The sequence below is a fragment of the Aulonocara sp. 'chitande type north' Nkhata Bay genome, linkage group LG22, assembly GCF_057382095.1.
Source record: "Aulonocara sp. 'chitande type north' Nkhata Bay isolate Kocher_YH1m ecotype deep benthic linkage group LG22, A_spYH_male_GT1.1, whole genome shotgun sequence".
Classification (NCBI taxonomy): Eukaryota; Metazoa; Chordata; class Actinopteri; order Cichliformes; family Cichlidae; genus Aulonocara; species Aulonocara sp. 'chitande type north' Nkhata Bay.
In genome coordinates this window covers 8,529,970-8,545,056 of record NC_141364.1, presented here as the reverse complement: position 1 = coordinate 8,545,056, position 15,087 = coordinate 8,529,970, and the positions used below count along the sequence as shown (strand labels likewise).

The following is a 15,087-nucleotide window of genomic DNA, read 5'->3' as shown; positions in this document are numbered from 1 at the left end:
ATTTTAATTTCTATTTATTTGTGCATAAGTATGGCTGCCCTGCTTCTGTGTTATCCACTCTCCTGTTGACTTTATTCCTGTAAGTAATAACTGAGACCACCAACAGCTCCAGCAGCAAAGCTCTGAATTTCACATTCAGTGAATGTAAGCTTCTTTGCTGTTCCTCTCATTGCCATCTGAATAACCTGGTGGTGTAAACACAGTTTTTTATGTGATTTACTTTCCATTCATGGCTGCAGACATGAGTGGAAATATGCTGCATTCCTGCCCTTTTATGTATCTGGCTCTTGATTTCCCAGTCACTGGTCATCTGCCTTGTGGGGCCACTCATGCATCTTTTATTTGTGTTTCGATCTAATATTGACTTCAGACAGACATCTACAATCTACACCTGCCTCCACTCTTGACATCTCCACCTCTTTTACTCTGTGGACTCTAGTTTCCAACCACATAAATGTATGTTTTTCTTCTGACAGAATGGAGATGGTATTGTGATTTACATAAAGGTTATCTTTATGTGTCTTTGTGGGATTAAATGACATAATCTCTGCACCAATGATGCTGCTTTATGGACTGTGACCTTACTGGCATTGAGAGATTATCCACAGCAGGACAGGGCAGACACACAGATTACTTAACATAAAATACATATTTAATGGCGTCAAATACAGAACAATAAGATGTTCCTGTTTTTCAATTAAATATAATCGCCTAGTTTTACTGTTTCCTGTGTCTGGAGAAGCTTATAAGTTTTGGTTTAAAAGCTTGTTAACAAGGTGTTGTTTAAAATTGTATTATTTCGCCAGAGCTCCTGGTTTTGTATGTTTACTTAGCCTTTAGATTGCACTGTGCTCCATTCATTCAGTCCACTCCTTTAAACATTCTTGAGTTTATTTAGTGTGTTTTACAAGTTGTTTGCAGAATTTTTCAGAAATAATAAATCAAAATGCATCTACTTGTTACTACAGTGACTACCTGCCATGGCAAAAATGCAATGTGGTTGCAAATCCTCATGCATGATCAATTAGTTGGGGGTTGACAATTGTAGAAAAATGACTTAACAAGCCTGCAGGGACCACAAGGGATCAGGGAGCTTTTGAGACAGACCTTCTGTTAATATTAGCTTATGGGGGTGAAATCAGGGAACTGCAAAAAGACACAAATGACAAACAGACTGAAGTGATTCAAATATGACAGTCTGAAAACAACGATTTATATGCTTGTGAGATGCATCTCAAAAAGGTTAAAACTGAAAAAAACACCTATAGAGAATTAAAATGATTACACAGAGAAGGATGACTTCTGAAAGTAAGCTCAAAGCAATCACAAAGAAACACAAAATAACTGGGGGGAAAACTACAGCCAAAAGGAAACAAAAAATGGTTCAAAACAAGGAACAGAAATAAAATATGACTATTGAAGGAAAAATTAAAACCACCAAAAAGACAAAAAAAGATTTCTAAAATATACAAAATGACTCAAACAAAGTTCAAAGTTATGCTGAAAAATTAACAGAGAGAGACATAAAATTACAAAAGGACTTCTCTTGAGTTGTGGGGGACTTTAACATGTACGTGCCTTTTGCAAAACAAACAAAAAATGTTAAAAACTGACAAATTTAATTAGTCACAAGTGTCAAACATAAGGCCCAGGGGCCAGAATCGGCCCACCGAAGACCATGGAGCCCGCTGAACTATTTTGGAAATTGTGAATGAGCTCATAGATTTTTTACTTTTAACTGTATTTGCATTGGTTTTACAGCTTTTTCCTACATATAAAGACTGCCACCATGGCTCTTCATGGCACACCAAAGTAAATAGATAAACAATAAGAATTAAAATGGAGAAAATGTCCTGTTTTTTCCGCTATGTGAATAAATGTGAATTACTCTCCTGGGCAATGAGGTACTAAAATAACAAAGTACTAGAACTTTCTGTTATTTTACACATTAGTTAATTGTGCCGACAAATTTCTTTCATTTACTGAAGCAGAATTTCTTCATCTTGGAGTAAAAATGAAAAAAGAAGAAATTCCACTTTAATCACATTAAATGGGGGTTAAATGTATTTAGTCTGGGGTTGTATGTGGCCCACGATACAAAATGAGTTTGACATCCCTGGTATAGATTTTCAGTTCAGCAGTTTAACGGAAAATAACGTTAAGTGTTAGCATGCTACATGTAGTTTTCAATCAGGGGGTTATTGCTTTAGTAAGCTGGTTTAATATCCGTCACAGTGGGAAATGATAAACAATATTTTAAAACACCTGAACAAGATTTGTCACTGAGCCACTACCTCCGTCTGAGGGCGCTCCAGCTCCATTTTCCACCTGTTCAGCTAGGCTAGCTAGCTCTTCCCCGGCTCTACAAATTCCTGTGGCGGAGGTTCCTGGCGCGGCCGGTAGAGAGGGATGGAAGACAGCCACTGCAGGAAGGACCGAGAAACCTGAGCATAGGAGGGAGAGAGACACACGCACACACATTCACACGGACCCAGGGGCCGCAAAGCCTCGGACAGAAGCAGCCATTACGACTGGGAAGCATGCTGGGAGCTCGCCCGACTCTTTTCGGATCCACAGGACGCTGCCGACTCAGCCTCGGATAGAAAGCCCGAGCCCGGATACGGTTTGGTTTGGAGCTCCGGACGGAAAGAGACACACGGCCCCCTCCCGTCACTAGGATATACTCCCTCCCTCCCTCTCTCTCTCTCACACACACGCACAGGAGGCACAAAAAGCAGCAGTCACCGGGTGGAAGGCGATATTTAAGGAGGGACTGGCCGGAGGAAACGCACCGAACGATGCGACCGTGTGGCCCCGCACCCACACGTACACTGACGGCTGTCATGGATAGATAGCGTTTATGTAACCTTCATTTTAGTAGATTTTCACAGATAGACGCTCACTGAGGCTTTTTGTTGTCCTTTATATTCTCTCAAGTGTCCCTGAGGATTATCTAACCGCGCTCCAAAAGTGAGCTGCGGGGCTTTTGGTGTGCGCCAATGCATCATATTCACTAGTTTCACGCACCGTGGTGTTTGTATTGGACACCGGAGGAGGGAGAAGGAAGCACAGGGAGCCGGAGCTGGGGTCCGGACGGGCAGCAGAAGCAGCAGCAACACCAGCGGAACGGGTTACTGCGGTAGTCCGCAGGCCGACCCCTCTCTTCTTCACAAGCCGGCTTGTGAGCCACCATGGCCGGTTTCGTACCGGGTCTGCTGCCTTCAAACCACTCACAGGAGAAGGAGTTCGCCCAGGCGTATGAAGATGTGCTGGAGAGATACAAAGGTAAATGTACAGAGATCTTCAGCAGGATGCAAGAGGATAATATGAAAAAAAGCTATCCCACGGGGAATAGTTAAGGCGTTTGTTTGTATTGTCAGGGAATGAAAGGGAAAATGATGAAAGAAACTCCGAGATTATGTCTGAAAGTGTAAGTGGGTTTTTAGGCACGCAGCCAGCACCACTCTGCCAGTTTCATAATCTGGATTTTTTCCTTGTATTTTGGATAAGCAAAGCAGGACTTCTAGCCTTGCCACATTGTTGGCCTCCACAGTGCATGCCCTGACTCCCTCCTAATCCACTTGTGTGCTTTTGAGACACCAGAGGAAGCAGTTTTATGAAGTTCTCCCAGCCCACTCCTGTAAGGAGTTTTCCCCACATGGCCTCGGGTTTCGCCTTGTTTGCTGTTTAGCCTGTAAATATCAAAGCTGCTGCTGTGCAGGGAACTGGGATGGTTTGAGTTTGCTGTGATGTGGCTTTAAAACACTTTAAGGTGAAGAAAACAAACATTATATTTATTTTTCTGTGTGTGTATGTGTGTCTGCCCTGCAGCAGAGGTCTTACAACCAGGGCTGAGACTTGCTATTTTATAATACCGGTGACAGGGGCGCTTTAAAAATGAATGCCTCTGCTGAACTTGACTGTTGGGAGGAGGTGTGTGTGTGTGTGTGTGTGCGCGTTACAGAGGGACAGAATGGGGATGCAGACAGCCAATAGACTTGGGTCACATCTGTGATGCTGGCACTGATGAAAAGGAGGTGGTTTTGAATTATTGATTGTTATAATGAAACTAAACTCCTCTGGGTTTGGGACATAGCCTCCATGTGCTGCTGTCAAATATGTGAGAGGAGGAGGGAGGTTGAGATGAGGAGTTTCGTATCCGAGCCTCCAACATAAAGTATGTGTTCAACACACCTGTCTAAGCACAAAGAAAGAAGCCCTTTGGGAGGTTTCACTAACAGTTTGCAATATCTTTTCTATGCCAACACTTTGCTTAACTTATCTCTCACTCCGTGCAATAACCTGTCTACAGAAGGAAATATGCAGACTTTATCTACTCTTATTTTGATACAAGCAAAGCAGCTTTGCATAATTTGGAGGTTTTTTTTGTTTTTTGTTTGGCTGCTATTCCTGCAGCCATGATCAGTTGATGCATTTAATGCTGCAAAACATTTTATTAATGCAAAATAGTTAGCCATCACATTCACGCCCATCACCTCGATTAATGTTATTAAACAAAACAAAGCAAAAAGAGGCAAAAGCACGTGTGGAGAACTGTGCAGCTAGTGTTGATGGAGGAGAGAGACACCCCCCCCCCCCCCCCCCCACACACACACACACACACACACACACCCTTACTTTATATTCATGCAGGTGACCCTCTGCAGCCAATCAGCGCTAGTGATAAACCGGAACAGCCAGAGGATAAATGTGCAGGTGCACTGAGGTGTGCCTAACACGTTGTCTCCATGTAGATGCGTTGTAATTTCCCACAGGTACAGTAACAGAAATTGGTATTGATACAGTTTGTTACGCTCTCTGTTTCCACTTGGATGCCTTATCTTACAGGGCTGCCCTTAGCCAGCATTGCTATCATGGTTTTACTGCACTGCTCCTGGTTTCAGAATCGTTTTTCTCCTAATAACAAAAAGTCCAGTGATGCCAAGTGTGCTTGTCCTGAGTGTTGGTTTCAAACGCTACATAAACAGGGAGTGCAGTCCTGACAGAGAATGTGAGCATCAGGTTCAAAAACATTTTGCCACACACTTGATAAGTTGATAATGTTAATCACAGTACACATAGTCTCTATTATTCTGATATATATTCACTCCACTCCACAAACAATCTCTAAACACAACAGCTCCACGTGGGGATCGCGGTACTGTAGTAATGTGGACGTTTTCGACCTGTTTCTGGGTTATAGCACTCCTGTTAGACTGAGGTCTGTTTTCTGGCCCTGTGAGGCTGCAGGTTTTCAACCCTTCCAAGCGTCGCAGTCCCAGCTCGCCTCCCTCATCAGTGCTATAATGAGGCTGTAACCCTATAGGCTAAACCCTGTGTCCTCTGCACTCACTCCACCACAATAGGACCTGTGCTGCTGCTCCTGCTGCTGTGTGTCACTGCCTAATCACGTTTTGCTCTTTGAGGTGTCAGCATGTCTACTGTCTTGAGCGATATCAAGTTTCCCCCTGTCATTTACCCTTTTACGTTGTCATGCATTGTCCTGCCTGTTCCCCTCTGTCCCCTGATAGCTGGGATTATAGTGGTTTCTATGATCTGCTGATCCTGTAAACAGCGTTCCCGTATGTATGTAAGTGTTCGTTACTCTGTCACCTGTGACTGAGTCACTCAGAGCTATATAGGGAGAAATGGGAACTTGGCGTCCTGCTCGCTGTAGCATCACGTCACTAAAACTGGAGGTCGACATGTGATAGGGTTTAAATCATTCACAGGCAGCGGGTGCGGTGTTTGTGTGTGTTTGTATTTTTCTTGGCATTTGTGTTCGCAGCCATGAGTGTAACTGCTGTGTAACAATGACAGGATATCTAAAGCAAGAGTGACAAGGTCATACATGGAAAAATACTGGAACACTCAGAAACACTCATAGACGTACTGTGAGTCAGTGGCAAAGCAGATGGTTTCAGGCACATTGACACCAACATTTGAGCATTATGTTTACTCAAATAGCTCTGTAATTACCACATATGAAGCAGCACTCTATGGATTTCTGCTTCTCTGCTTTTTTTTTTCACTCTAATAATCCTAATTAGACATGTATAATAACACTTATGTAAGCTTAAGAGCAGCTTAAAAGCAAAAAGTGTTCATTAAAACATGACGGGTCAGGTAGAGTGTCACGAAAATCCTTTCAGAGCCGAATATAAGCCAGGAAACCTGGAAGGAAGCAGAACAATTTCAGAGCTTAGAAGAAGAAGATTGTCAGGAAAGCCGCTGACTTAAATATAGATGGTAGGAAATGTGTGTTTCTGACCTACAAATCTACTTAAAATTCAATTCAGATGCTGCTTTTGTGTAGATAAACTCCATGTTTTTCCACATTAAGGCTTTTATGTAATATGTCGAGTGTGTGTGGTCCTCTGCGTCTATCACGATATCCGCTCTGTACTGTATACTTACCACCTCTAATTCATCCGTCTACAGGCAGTGCCAACTTCTGGCAGCTCAGTGCTACTGCTGCCCTCTGTGTTTGTGTGCGTGTGGTAGAGAAGCAAACATTCAGTGTCATTTTTCCACCCCTCAGGATTAATGTTTTACTGTACTGTTTGTAAGTCATGCAGGGTCACACACGAGTTCACTGATACTTTTTTTTTCTTTTCTAAATGTCATCAGCGCTGACATTCACACAAGAGAAATCAAAGGTGATGAATTTTGTCAACAAATGTAGCAGCCTTTCACTCCCCAAAAGCTCAGGATTTCTCCTTTTTATGTGACCTATTCACATATATAAACCATATTCCCTGCTCTTCAGGATACATGTTGCTACCTCAATATGTGTGTGAAAAGTGCTCATTTTCCTGAGCTAAATGTGGCAACATTGATCAATACTGAAAGACCAAGTAATATGATACTAATATTACTGCAATATTAAGTCATATAAAGCACAAGAAAGTTGATAATATACAAATTCACAAGCATTTTTCTTCATTTTCCTGTTTCTAAATGGACTTCTTGACTGTGACTGTGCATAGAAAGATTGCTCTGTATATAGCTGGGGCAGTGAAATTTGGATATGGTGCTATAGTCGATGCCTTTAATTGAAAAATAAATAAAACAAAGCACCAAAGTTTAAAGCACTTTTTGCTTGAAATGATTAGTCTGGACGACACAATTTTCAAACACTATAAAACAAAATTGGATGTAATAATAGTGACTTATTACCCAGCCCCACTGGAGCCTGTAAAATTACAGTATTTCCATCCCTGGTCATGTAGTCTGGCTTCATTCTTACACAGGTCAAGGGCTTAGACAGAAAGACACAGGAAGTGCACAGAGTAACAGGAAGGGTTTGGAGTTGAGTGTTTGCTGACGTCCTACATTTTCATTGAGTTCAGGAAGTGTTGGGGCAGCTCTTCCCTTCTTTCCAGATCTCTCTTAGTGCCGCCCTCTCTACTCCTCCACACACATGTGCTTTGCCATCTTGTGAATCCTATTAAACTGTATCTGTTCCTGCTTTGAATATGCCATCAGCTCGGTCTGTTTGCTTTCTCTGTGCCTCTCAGAGAAATGTTCTGCTCCTGGAATAATGTGATCCCATTTAAGGTAAAATCAGAGTTTGAAATGTCGAGATTAGACTGTGGAAAAAGTCAGAGGAAAATTATTCTTTACTTCCGCGGACTGGTAATTAGACGATTGATCTCTGACACTGGAGGAAGTACAGGATCCATTAGAGAAGCAAGAGAGGAAAAGCAGTCAAAAACATAGAGATGGAGACAAACAGCTGCAGTCTCAGGAGAGGAAGAAGGACAGAGCAGTTTAACAGAAGACCACAGATGATGGACAGATAGACAGGAGGAGAGGCAGACATGGGAGCTATGCGCTGGTCCCAGAGTTGGATCATTGCAGCTGGATTTTTCCATGTGGCCTAGTTTTTGCTTTCCAGCTCCCTCAGTCCTGGTCTCCTCTCACAGTAGATCTCTGCCCCCAAGAACACAACCTCCTCCTCCTCTTCGTCCTCCTTCAATTCTCTCTTGTTTCTCTCAGTCATTGAGCACAGTCTCCGTCCTTCAGATCTTACTGTGCCCTAACCAGATCATCAATTACTCTGCTGCACTAAAGCAGCTTTTCTTCACATTTTAATATTAAACATCTCGTGGCTGCTCTGCTCTTCTTGGTATTAATTTTTTTTTTCCTTCTCCCGTCTCGCATTCAGCCTCCTCCTTGTCTGCCTTTTCCTCGCATTCTCACTTGCTTATTTCATTACCTCCTAATTATTCTGCTCTGTCTCTATCCTTCTGTTCTTTCTCTTTCCCCACCTCCTCCCCTCTCTGCTCCACCCTCCCATCCTTTCCCACATTACTTCCTGTTTAGTCACATTCTCCAGCAGCACCTGATCGTGTCGGCAGGAAAACCAAGCGCTGCCAGAGCTGCGGCAGGCAGAACCAAACGCTGGCCGAGCTAGAAAGCCTGCACTGCTAACTGCAGATGGAGAGCGAAGGGAGGCCGGGTGGAGGGGGGCTTCGGGGACATCTCCTGGGCCTTTCTGCCCCGCTGTGTTGTTGTTAATGCAGTGAGGTTGAACCTCAGAAATGTGGGAAACTGTTTACACTCTGCAATCTTTTGGATGCTCATAACTGAGGGAACATTTAGGATGCTTTGAAGAATATTAAAGCACATAAATTAAGAAGAGAATATGAAGGAAAACGGAAATGAAATCCAGCACCAGAGGAGATAAATTCCAGGCATATCAGTGGCAGCAAAAGTAATTAAGCGATAAAACCATGCACTTCTTCTGTTTTTCAGTCCCTTTTATAGTAACATGCAAAACTTGGAGGGAACGATTCTTCTTTGTAGCTTTAGTAGTATCATATTTACAGTAAGCGCATGCAAAAAAAATGAGTGTATAACATAAACACAATAATAACGGCGTTTTAGTGAAGCTGCTGAAAGAAAAATACTGCAGTGTCAAAATGTGATCCCTCTGGCACTCAGTCTCTCCTGCATTCTCCACATTTTCTATTCGCATGCAATAAATCTGCCACAGTGACGTCTCTCCTCCCCGTTCTTCGTGTTTTTCCACCTTTTTTTTTTTTTTTTTTAAAAATCCCCTCTTTTCTTACTGTTTGCAGCAGTTCTCCCCTCGGGGTTCTTACATAACCAGCACCCAGCTGATTTCTAGTCAAATAATCAATGAGGTTCATTGTGATTGTGCGTTAGGGGAGGAAATCGAGTTGAATAGTCGTGAGGGGAGCAGCTAGCGAGTGTGAAATATTTGCGTTGATGCATAAATGTGGGCATATTTGTGTGGTAACAGTGGCCGTCTCTCTTAGCAGCACACAGGGCCTGTATTCATGACAGACAGGGAAGGCTGTGTGGCACATCTCTGAAAACCTTTCTCCGGGGTTGCGTGGCGGTTGTCAAAGCTCTCGTAGTTTTTGCTCTGATATAGTAGAGCGATGTGCATCCCATCTCTGTCGGCTGCTTCCTGGGCGCTCGGTGTAATCACAGAAAAGTGGGGGGAGGAATCTCTGGCTGCTGTGTGTCAGCGTGCACACTAACTTGATGGGGGGGAAAAATGGGTCAGGAATACCAGTAGATGTTGCCTTGCATGATATCAAGGCGTGTGTGTGTGGGTTGAATTGGTAAAAAGGCTGCAAAAAGCAACCAAGAGGTTAGGGAAGCACATGGATGCAGATGCCCTGATTGGCAAAGCGTGCTTTCCAACCTTTCCTGTCCAGGGACAGAAATGCTGTGTTTCAGCCAAAGACATAAAAATTCTCAAAATAATCTAGAAAAAGATCCCCCAAAAGGAAACGGACAGAGGAAACCAGTGCTGCTGCTGCTTTGACCTCTGTGAGACGCAATCTCACACACACGGTCACGTCCCGGCTCAGACTGTGTCTGCTCGCAGCTGGTGTAATTTAAAAAGTCATCTTTTCTCTCTGTGTTGACCTTCAGTCCTCACTTGGCAAGCATTTTTCAGAAACGCTGTCAGCAGTGGATACGTTCACCCTTCCACTTTAAGATGGAGAGCCTTTCTAACCCCCCACAGCTTGGCTGGAAATAACGAGCAGAAGGGACATAAGAGATATTTACGCTGCGCAGACTGCAGCAGGGCTGTGGCTGTCTCACTTGTCACCAGGTGTTTCCTCTGAAGCTGGTTTTGTTTGGAGATTCTGCTGTTTTTCAAATTTAGCAAGCTTTTTGTGAATGAAGCCTTGTGTCTTCTCTGTTCCTGGATGCTTCTTTTTGCTAGAAGAACGCGAGGGCTGTAAGACGCAGCAGAGATGTCGAGATGAAGTGAGATGGGAGAGAAGCGGTTAATGAATAAATCATGGTGGCTGCTCTAAAAGCAATATAGGGGACAGCGGTTAGCGTGCATCGATTGCACACTGCTGCACTGGGGCTGAGACGCACACACAGCTGGTCCTGCAGCTCTGTCCCCTATAGTTCATCATCTCTGTGAAGCATACACTGAATCCTTCCTCTCGTTTTTCCTCTTTAATCCGTCACCTTTGTATCTTTATTTCTCCGCCCCCACTATCTGATTTGTCTTTTGGGAAATGCAGACATTTAGTTTTAGCGCTAATTCAGTTGGCAGGGCTAAGCAGTTGATGCCACTTCTCTCCTTCATGTCTTTTCCTGCTCTTTTTTTTTCCCCCTTCCTGTGTCATCCTCTTGATGTCTGTTCATATCTATCACCTTATACACAAGGCTTATAGTTTCTTCTTAATCTTCATCATCTTCTCCTTTGCGCCCCCCTTGTTAATTATCTAGAGTGGGCAGGAAGCTTCTGGTAGCTGAAAGGTAGATCTATACCTCCTCTTGTCTCTCCATCATCCTGTCAGTCAGATCGATTTTATTTGTAGAGCCCGCTATCACATGTAGAGGTTCAAAGGGCTTCACAACCATAAAACATAATAAAGAGAAGAAAGCTGAAAGAACAAACTTGGGTATAAGGGAATAATTTTCTCTAGATCCATCTGATTACTTCTAGTGAGGTAGAAATATTCAAAGGTTAGGGTCATAGATGGCAAAAGCTCATCCCGGATTTTTCTCCGGGAGGTGTACTGGATGTCTAACAGTTTGGCAGTGAAGGATCAGATGTAAGATCATATCAGGCTTCATATACGAGAGAGTATTTTAAAATCAAATCTGGAAGCCTTGGTAGCTCCAGTAACAGATAAATGATTCTCAATAAATCTTCATGCTGGTCAGTTTGAGGCTGAGTGATAAGATGCTAGAGGAGAGTGTAGAGGGATGTGAGGTGCGGTGCCTCTATTCTTAAATTTCATATAGGTATGAAATGATTTCACATGGCTGATTCTGGAGACGTGATACTTAAAATCAGGCTTATGCATAAACATAGTAAAAATCCAGCTGTAGGCAGGTGAATAAAAATGAGACATTTGGAGCCACACTGATGTGCGGCAGAGTGAACCACTGTATGATATCTGGATATGATTTGACGTGTATATGTTCAGCGAGAGTCTGAAAAGCGTCAGCGCCTTGGGCAATAAATGTTAGAGCAGAGGTGTTTCTTTTTAAGTCATGCCGAGTTGTTGAAACATGAAAAAGTTTGAACAAATGTTTCTTTTAGAAAGGGAGATTAGATAGGGACTGCTGCGGAGGAACTAAGTAGCTGGTGGGTTTTTTAAAAATCCTGTTTACATCCAGTTGTAGCACAATGGAAGCAAAGTGTTTTAAATCTGCAGATTGGTGTGTGCGTGTAATCTACGGTAGCTCGTCTAAGAACAGTATCTTGTTGCTAAGATGAGAAGGAAGTTTATTTTATTAACTGAGGCGAGAAACTTGTACTTTATACACATTACTCTTAATAACTGTGTGAACTGTCAGTCCCATCCTGTCGGACGTGTGCGCTTTGTTTAAATCCCGTGAGATGAAAGGACGCGCAGAGCGGCTCTGAGTGTCAAGCCTGGCTTGTGACCGCGAGAGAGGCAGGGTGACTTTTAATCTGCTCCAATTCCTTCAGCCTGTGACTCTCAGCTGACTGCGCAACACGCACACACACCGGAACAGGTTCACACACCGTAAACACAACAAAGGAAGGTGGACAGAGTCAGAATGAAGTGTGTGACGTACATGAATCACTGCAGGTACATCACACATCACATGTATGCTTGCGTTTCCTACCTTGAGAAATGCTAATTCTCCCACTCTGTGACTGACTTGATCATAACCCACAGATTGGAAAAAGTTTGACCTTTAAATATGTGGGTCAGTCATGATTGGGTGCACAGGGTGATTGATTTTAAGCCTAGATAAACCTCAGTAAGTTGATTGAATAGCAATTAATTCCCAATAATTTCATCCATCCATCCTTCCACCCTCTTATCTTTATCAGGGTCACAGGGGAGCTGGCTCCTATCCCAGCTACCATAAGGCGAGAAGGAGTGTACACACTGGACTGGTTGCCAGTCTGTCACAGGGCTAACCCATTCATGCTCACATTCACACCTATGGGCAATTTAGAATGACCAGTTAACCTAACCCCACTAACTGCATGTCTTTGGACTGTGGGAGGAAGCCAGAGAGAACCCACGCACACATGGGAAGAACACGCAAACTTCACACAGAACACCAATTTGATAATCTGTGAATTTCATACTAATGTTTAAAACAGAATAACAGACTTTCCTTGTTTCCCTTTTTCACATCGAAGAATTTGAGCTTTCCTGACCTTGTATATCTTTTATTATTAATTATTTTTAATTTTAGTACCTTTGGACTATTGGTTGACTAAGACAAGCAGTTTAACAGTATTTTCATTCAATTTTCAAAGATATTTATAGATTCGTTTTGTTTTTAATGTCTGATGAATTTGAGCTAATTTCCATGAATTAAGGCCATTTATTTCTCAGTGTTGATGGTGTTGCAGTGTATTGCTTACAGTCCACGCTCCATTAGCCTCATACATTACTGTGTGCGTTTGCGTGTGTGCTCGTGCATGCGAGGTGGTGTGAGGATTTGCCATGCAAATGAGGCTGTGAGGGTAATCTGGTTGGTCCTGGCGGGATGTCACACAGACAGCCCCCCAGCAGGGGCCCGAGCCCTAATCCCATTCATCTACTTTACTATGCCAACGCGGAGGCGAGGAAACTGGACACCCCTGTCACTGTGCACTGGTCCATTCTCTCACATGTCTTCAGTGTAAGGCCTGTACCAAGAGGGCTCAGCTACAGGGGGTTCACTGTGGTTCTTATGTAATTCATTGTGGCACTGACATCATGGAGTAGCCTGGCCTTTGATTGGATTCCTGGATGAATGTAATACTGATTGTCTTTCAGAGAGATAATGTGGCTATTTAACAGATCCTGTTGGGATGGATCAAAGTGAGTTGAGTCGTATTACCACAGTCTTCTCCCTCTTTGCTGTAATGTCTCTGACAGCATGGCGGCCGCAGTTGCGATTCGTTCACATTAAACACTGAACTGCAGCACTGCACTCCTCCGCAGGAGCTGCAATCAGGATGCACTATTTTAAATGCTGTTCTTTTTAGTGCAGAGCTATTCAAAATCCCAGCAATCCCTCTGTAAGCTTCTTGCCTTTTTATGTGTCAGCAGCATTGTCCTTTCCCTCCTCCCACCTCTACAGAGACCATTTTTTAAGGTGGTGTGGATAATGGGTTGTAAATTCTCTCTTAAATCATGGCTTCCAAAGAGGAAAACTTTAGTACATTTATCCCAGATTTTTACATTTGAAGAAGTATTTGTGTTTATTTTAATGCATTCAACTTTAGTTATTTTCTGTTTTAAACACAAATCAAATTTGGCAAAATTTGGCCTGTTGATTTTAGTTACTTGATCTGGTTGACTCACTGGTCATGTCATTGGTTATCTTGCTAGTACTGGGTGGTTAGACCCGCTTTTGCCTTAAGTCTTCATGGTGTTGAACAAGGTGTGGGAAACATTCGTCAAAGACTTTGGTCTATGTTGACGTGATAGAGTCTCACGGTCGCTGCAGATTGGTGCACATCAGTGATGCAAATCTCCCATTGCACCAGATCACAAATGTGCTCTGTTAGATTGAGATCTGGTGACTGTGGAGGCTATTTGGGTACAGCAGCTCATTGTCATTGAATGAAGAAGAAACCAGTTTGAGCTAATTTTAGCTTTGGGACATGGCACATTATTCTGCTGGAACCAGCCATCAAAAGATGTTTACATTGTGCTCATAAAGGGATAGTCATGTTTACCAACAATGCTCACTAGGCTGTAACATTAATTCATGCCCAGTTGGTAAAAAGGGCTCAGAGTTTGCCAAGAAAATATTCCACACACCATTACACCACCACCAGCAGTCTGGATCGTTGATACAAGGGAGGATGGATCCATGCTTTTGTTGTTTACGCTAAATTCTGATCCTACTGTCCAGTATTACAGCAGAAATTGTGACTCATCAGGTCTGGCAACATTTCTCCAATCTGTTGCCACACTTGGTGAACCCCTCAGTTTCCTGTTCTTAGACATGAATGGCTCCCAGTGTGCTCTTCTGCTGCTGTGGCCCATCAGCTCAGAGATGCTCTCCTATATACCTCGATGGTAACGAGTGGTTACTGGAGTTATTGTTTCTTTCTTATCAGTTTGAAGCAGTGGACACATTCTCCTGTGACCTCTAGTGTGCCCTCAGGGTGTTTTCTCCTAGCTGACTGCTGCTTAGTGGGTATTTTCTCACTATTCCCTGTGTGGGGAAAATCCAAGTTCGTACTAAAATACTCAGAGAAACCTGTCTGACACCAACAACCATATCACGTTGAAATCAATCACCTTTATTCCCCATTGTGAAACTCAGTTTAAACGTGACCATGTCTACATGCCTAAATGCACTGATTCCCTGCTATGTGATTAGCTGATTAGATAACATTGAGTGCTTGAAAAGGTGTACCAAATTAAGTGGCTGGTAATTACATAATATGATAACTTTATTTGCTAAAATCGCCTGGTCACTTTAGGGTTAATGAAACTGTACGTAAAAAGGAAAATGTGAGAAATGTAGTTTTGGACAGTTCAAATGAATTGACCAGAGTTGTGAAACGGTCTGGTTCTCACTGCAGTAACACACACCGCTAATGTTTTGCGACACGGAATTAAGTGTGTGTGTGTGTGTGTG

At 43.0% G+C, this 15,087-nt stretch overlaps 1 protein-coding gene across 5 annotated transcripts in view; it reads left to right on the top strand.

Annotated features, from left to right (window-relative positions):
* macf1a (microtubule actin crosslinking factor 1a) overlaps positions 1 to 15,087 on the top strand; it is a 228,834-nt gene that overhangs the window by 22,044 nt on the left and 191,703 nt on the right. The window contains exon 1 of one of the 5 annotated variants that reach the window (XM_086281219.1): positions 2,202 to 3,285. The exons of the other annotated variants lie outside the window; for them this stretch is intronic. Within the exon in view, the coding sequence (XP_086137345.1) occupies positions 3,192 to 3,285 (94 nt within the window). The 5' untranslated portion in view covers positions 2,202 to 3,191. Of the gene's footprint in view, positions 1 to 2,201; positions 3,286 to 15,087 lie in introns of those variants that run through there. 5 annotated transcript variants of the gene reach the window in all.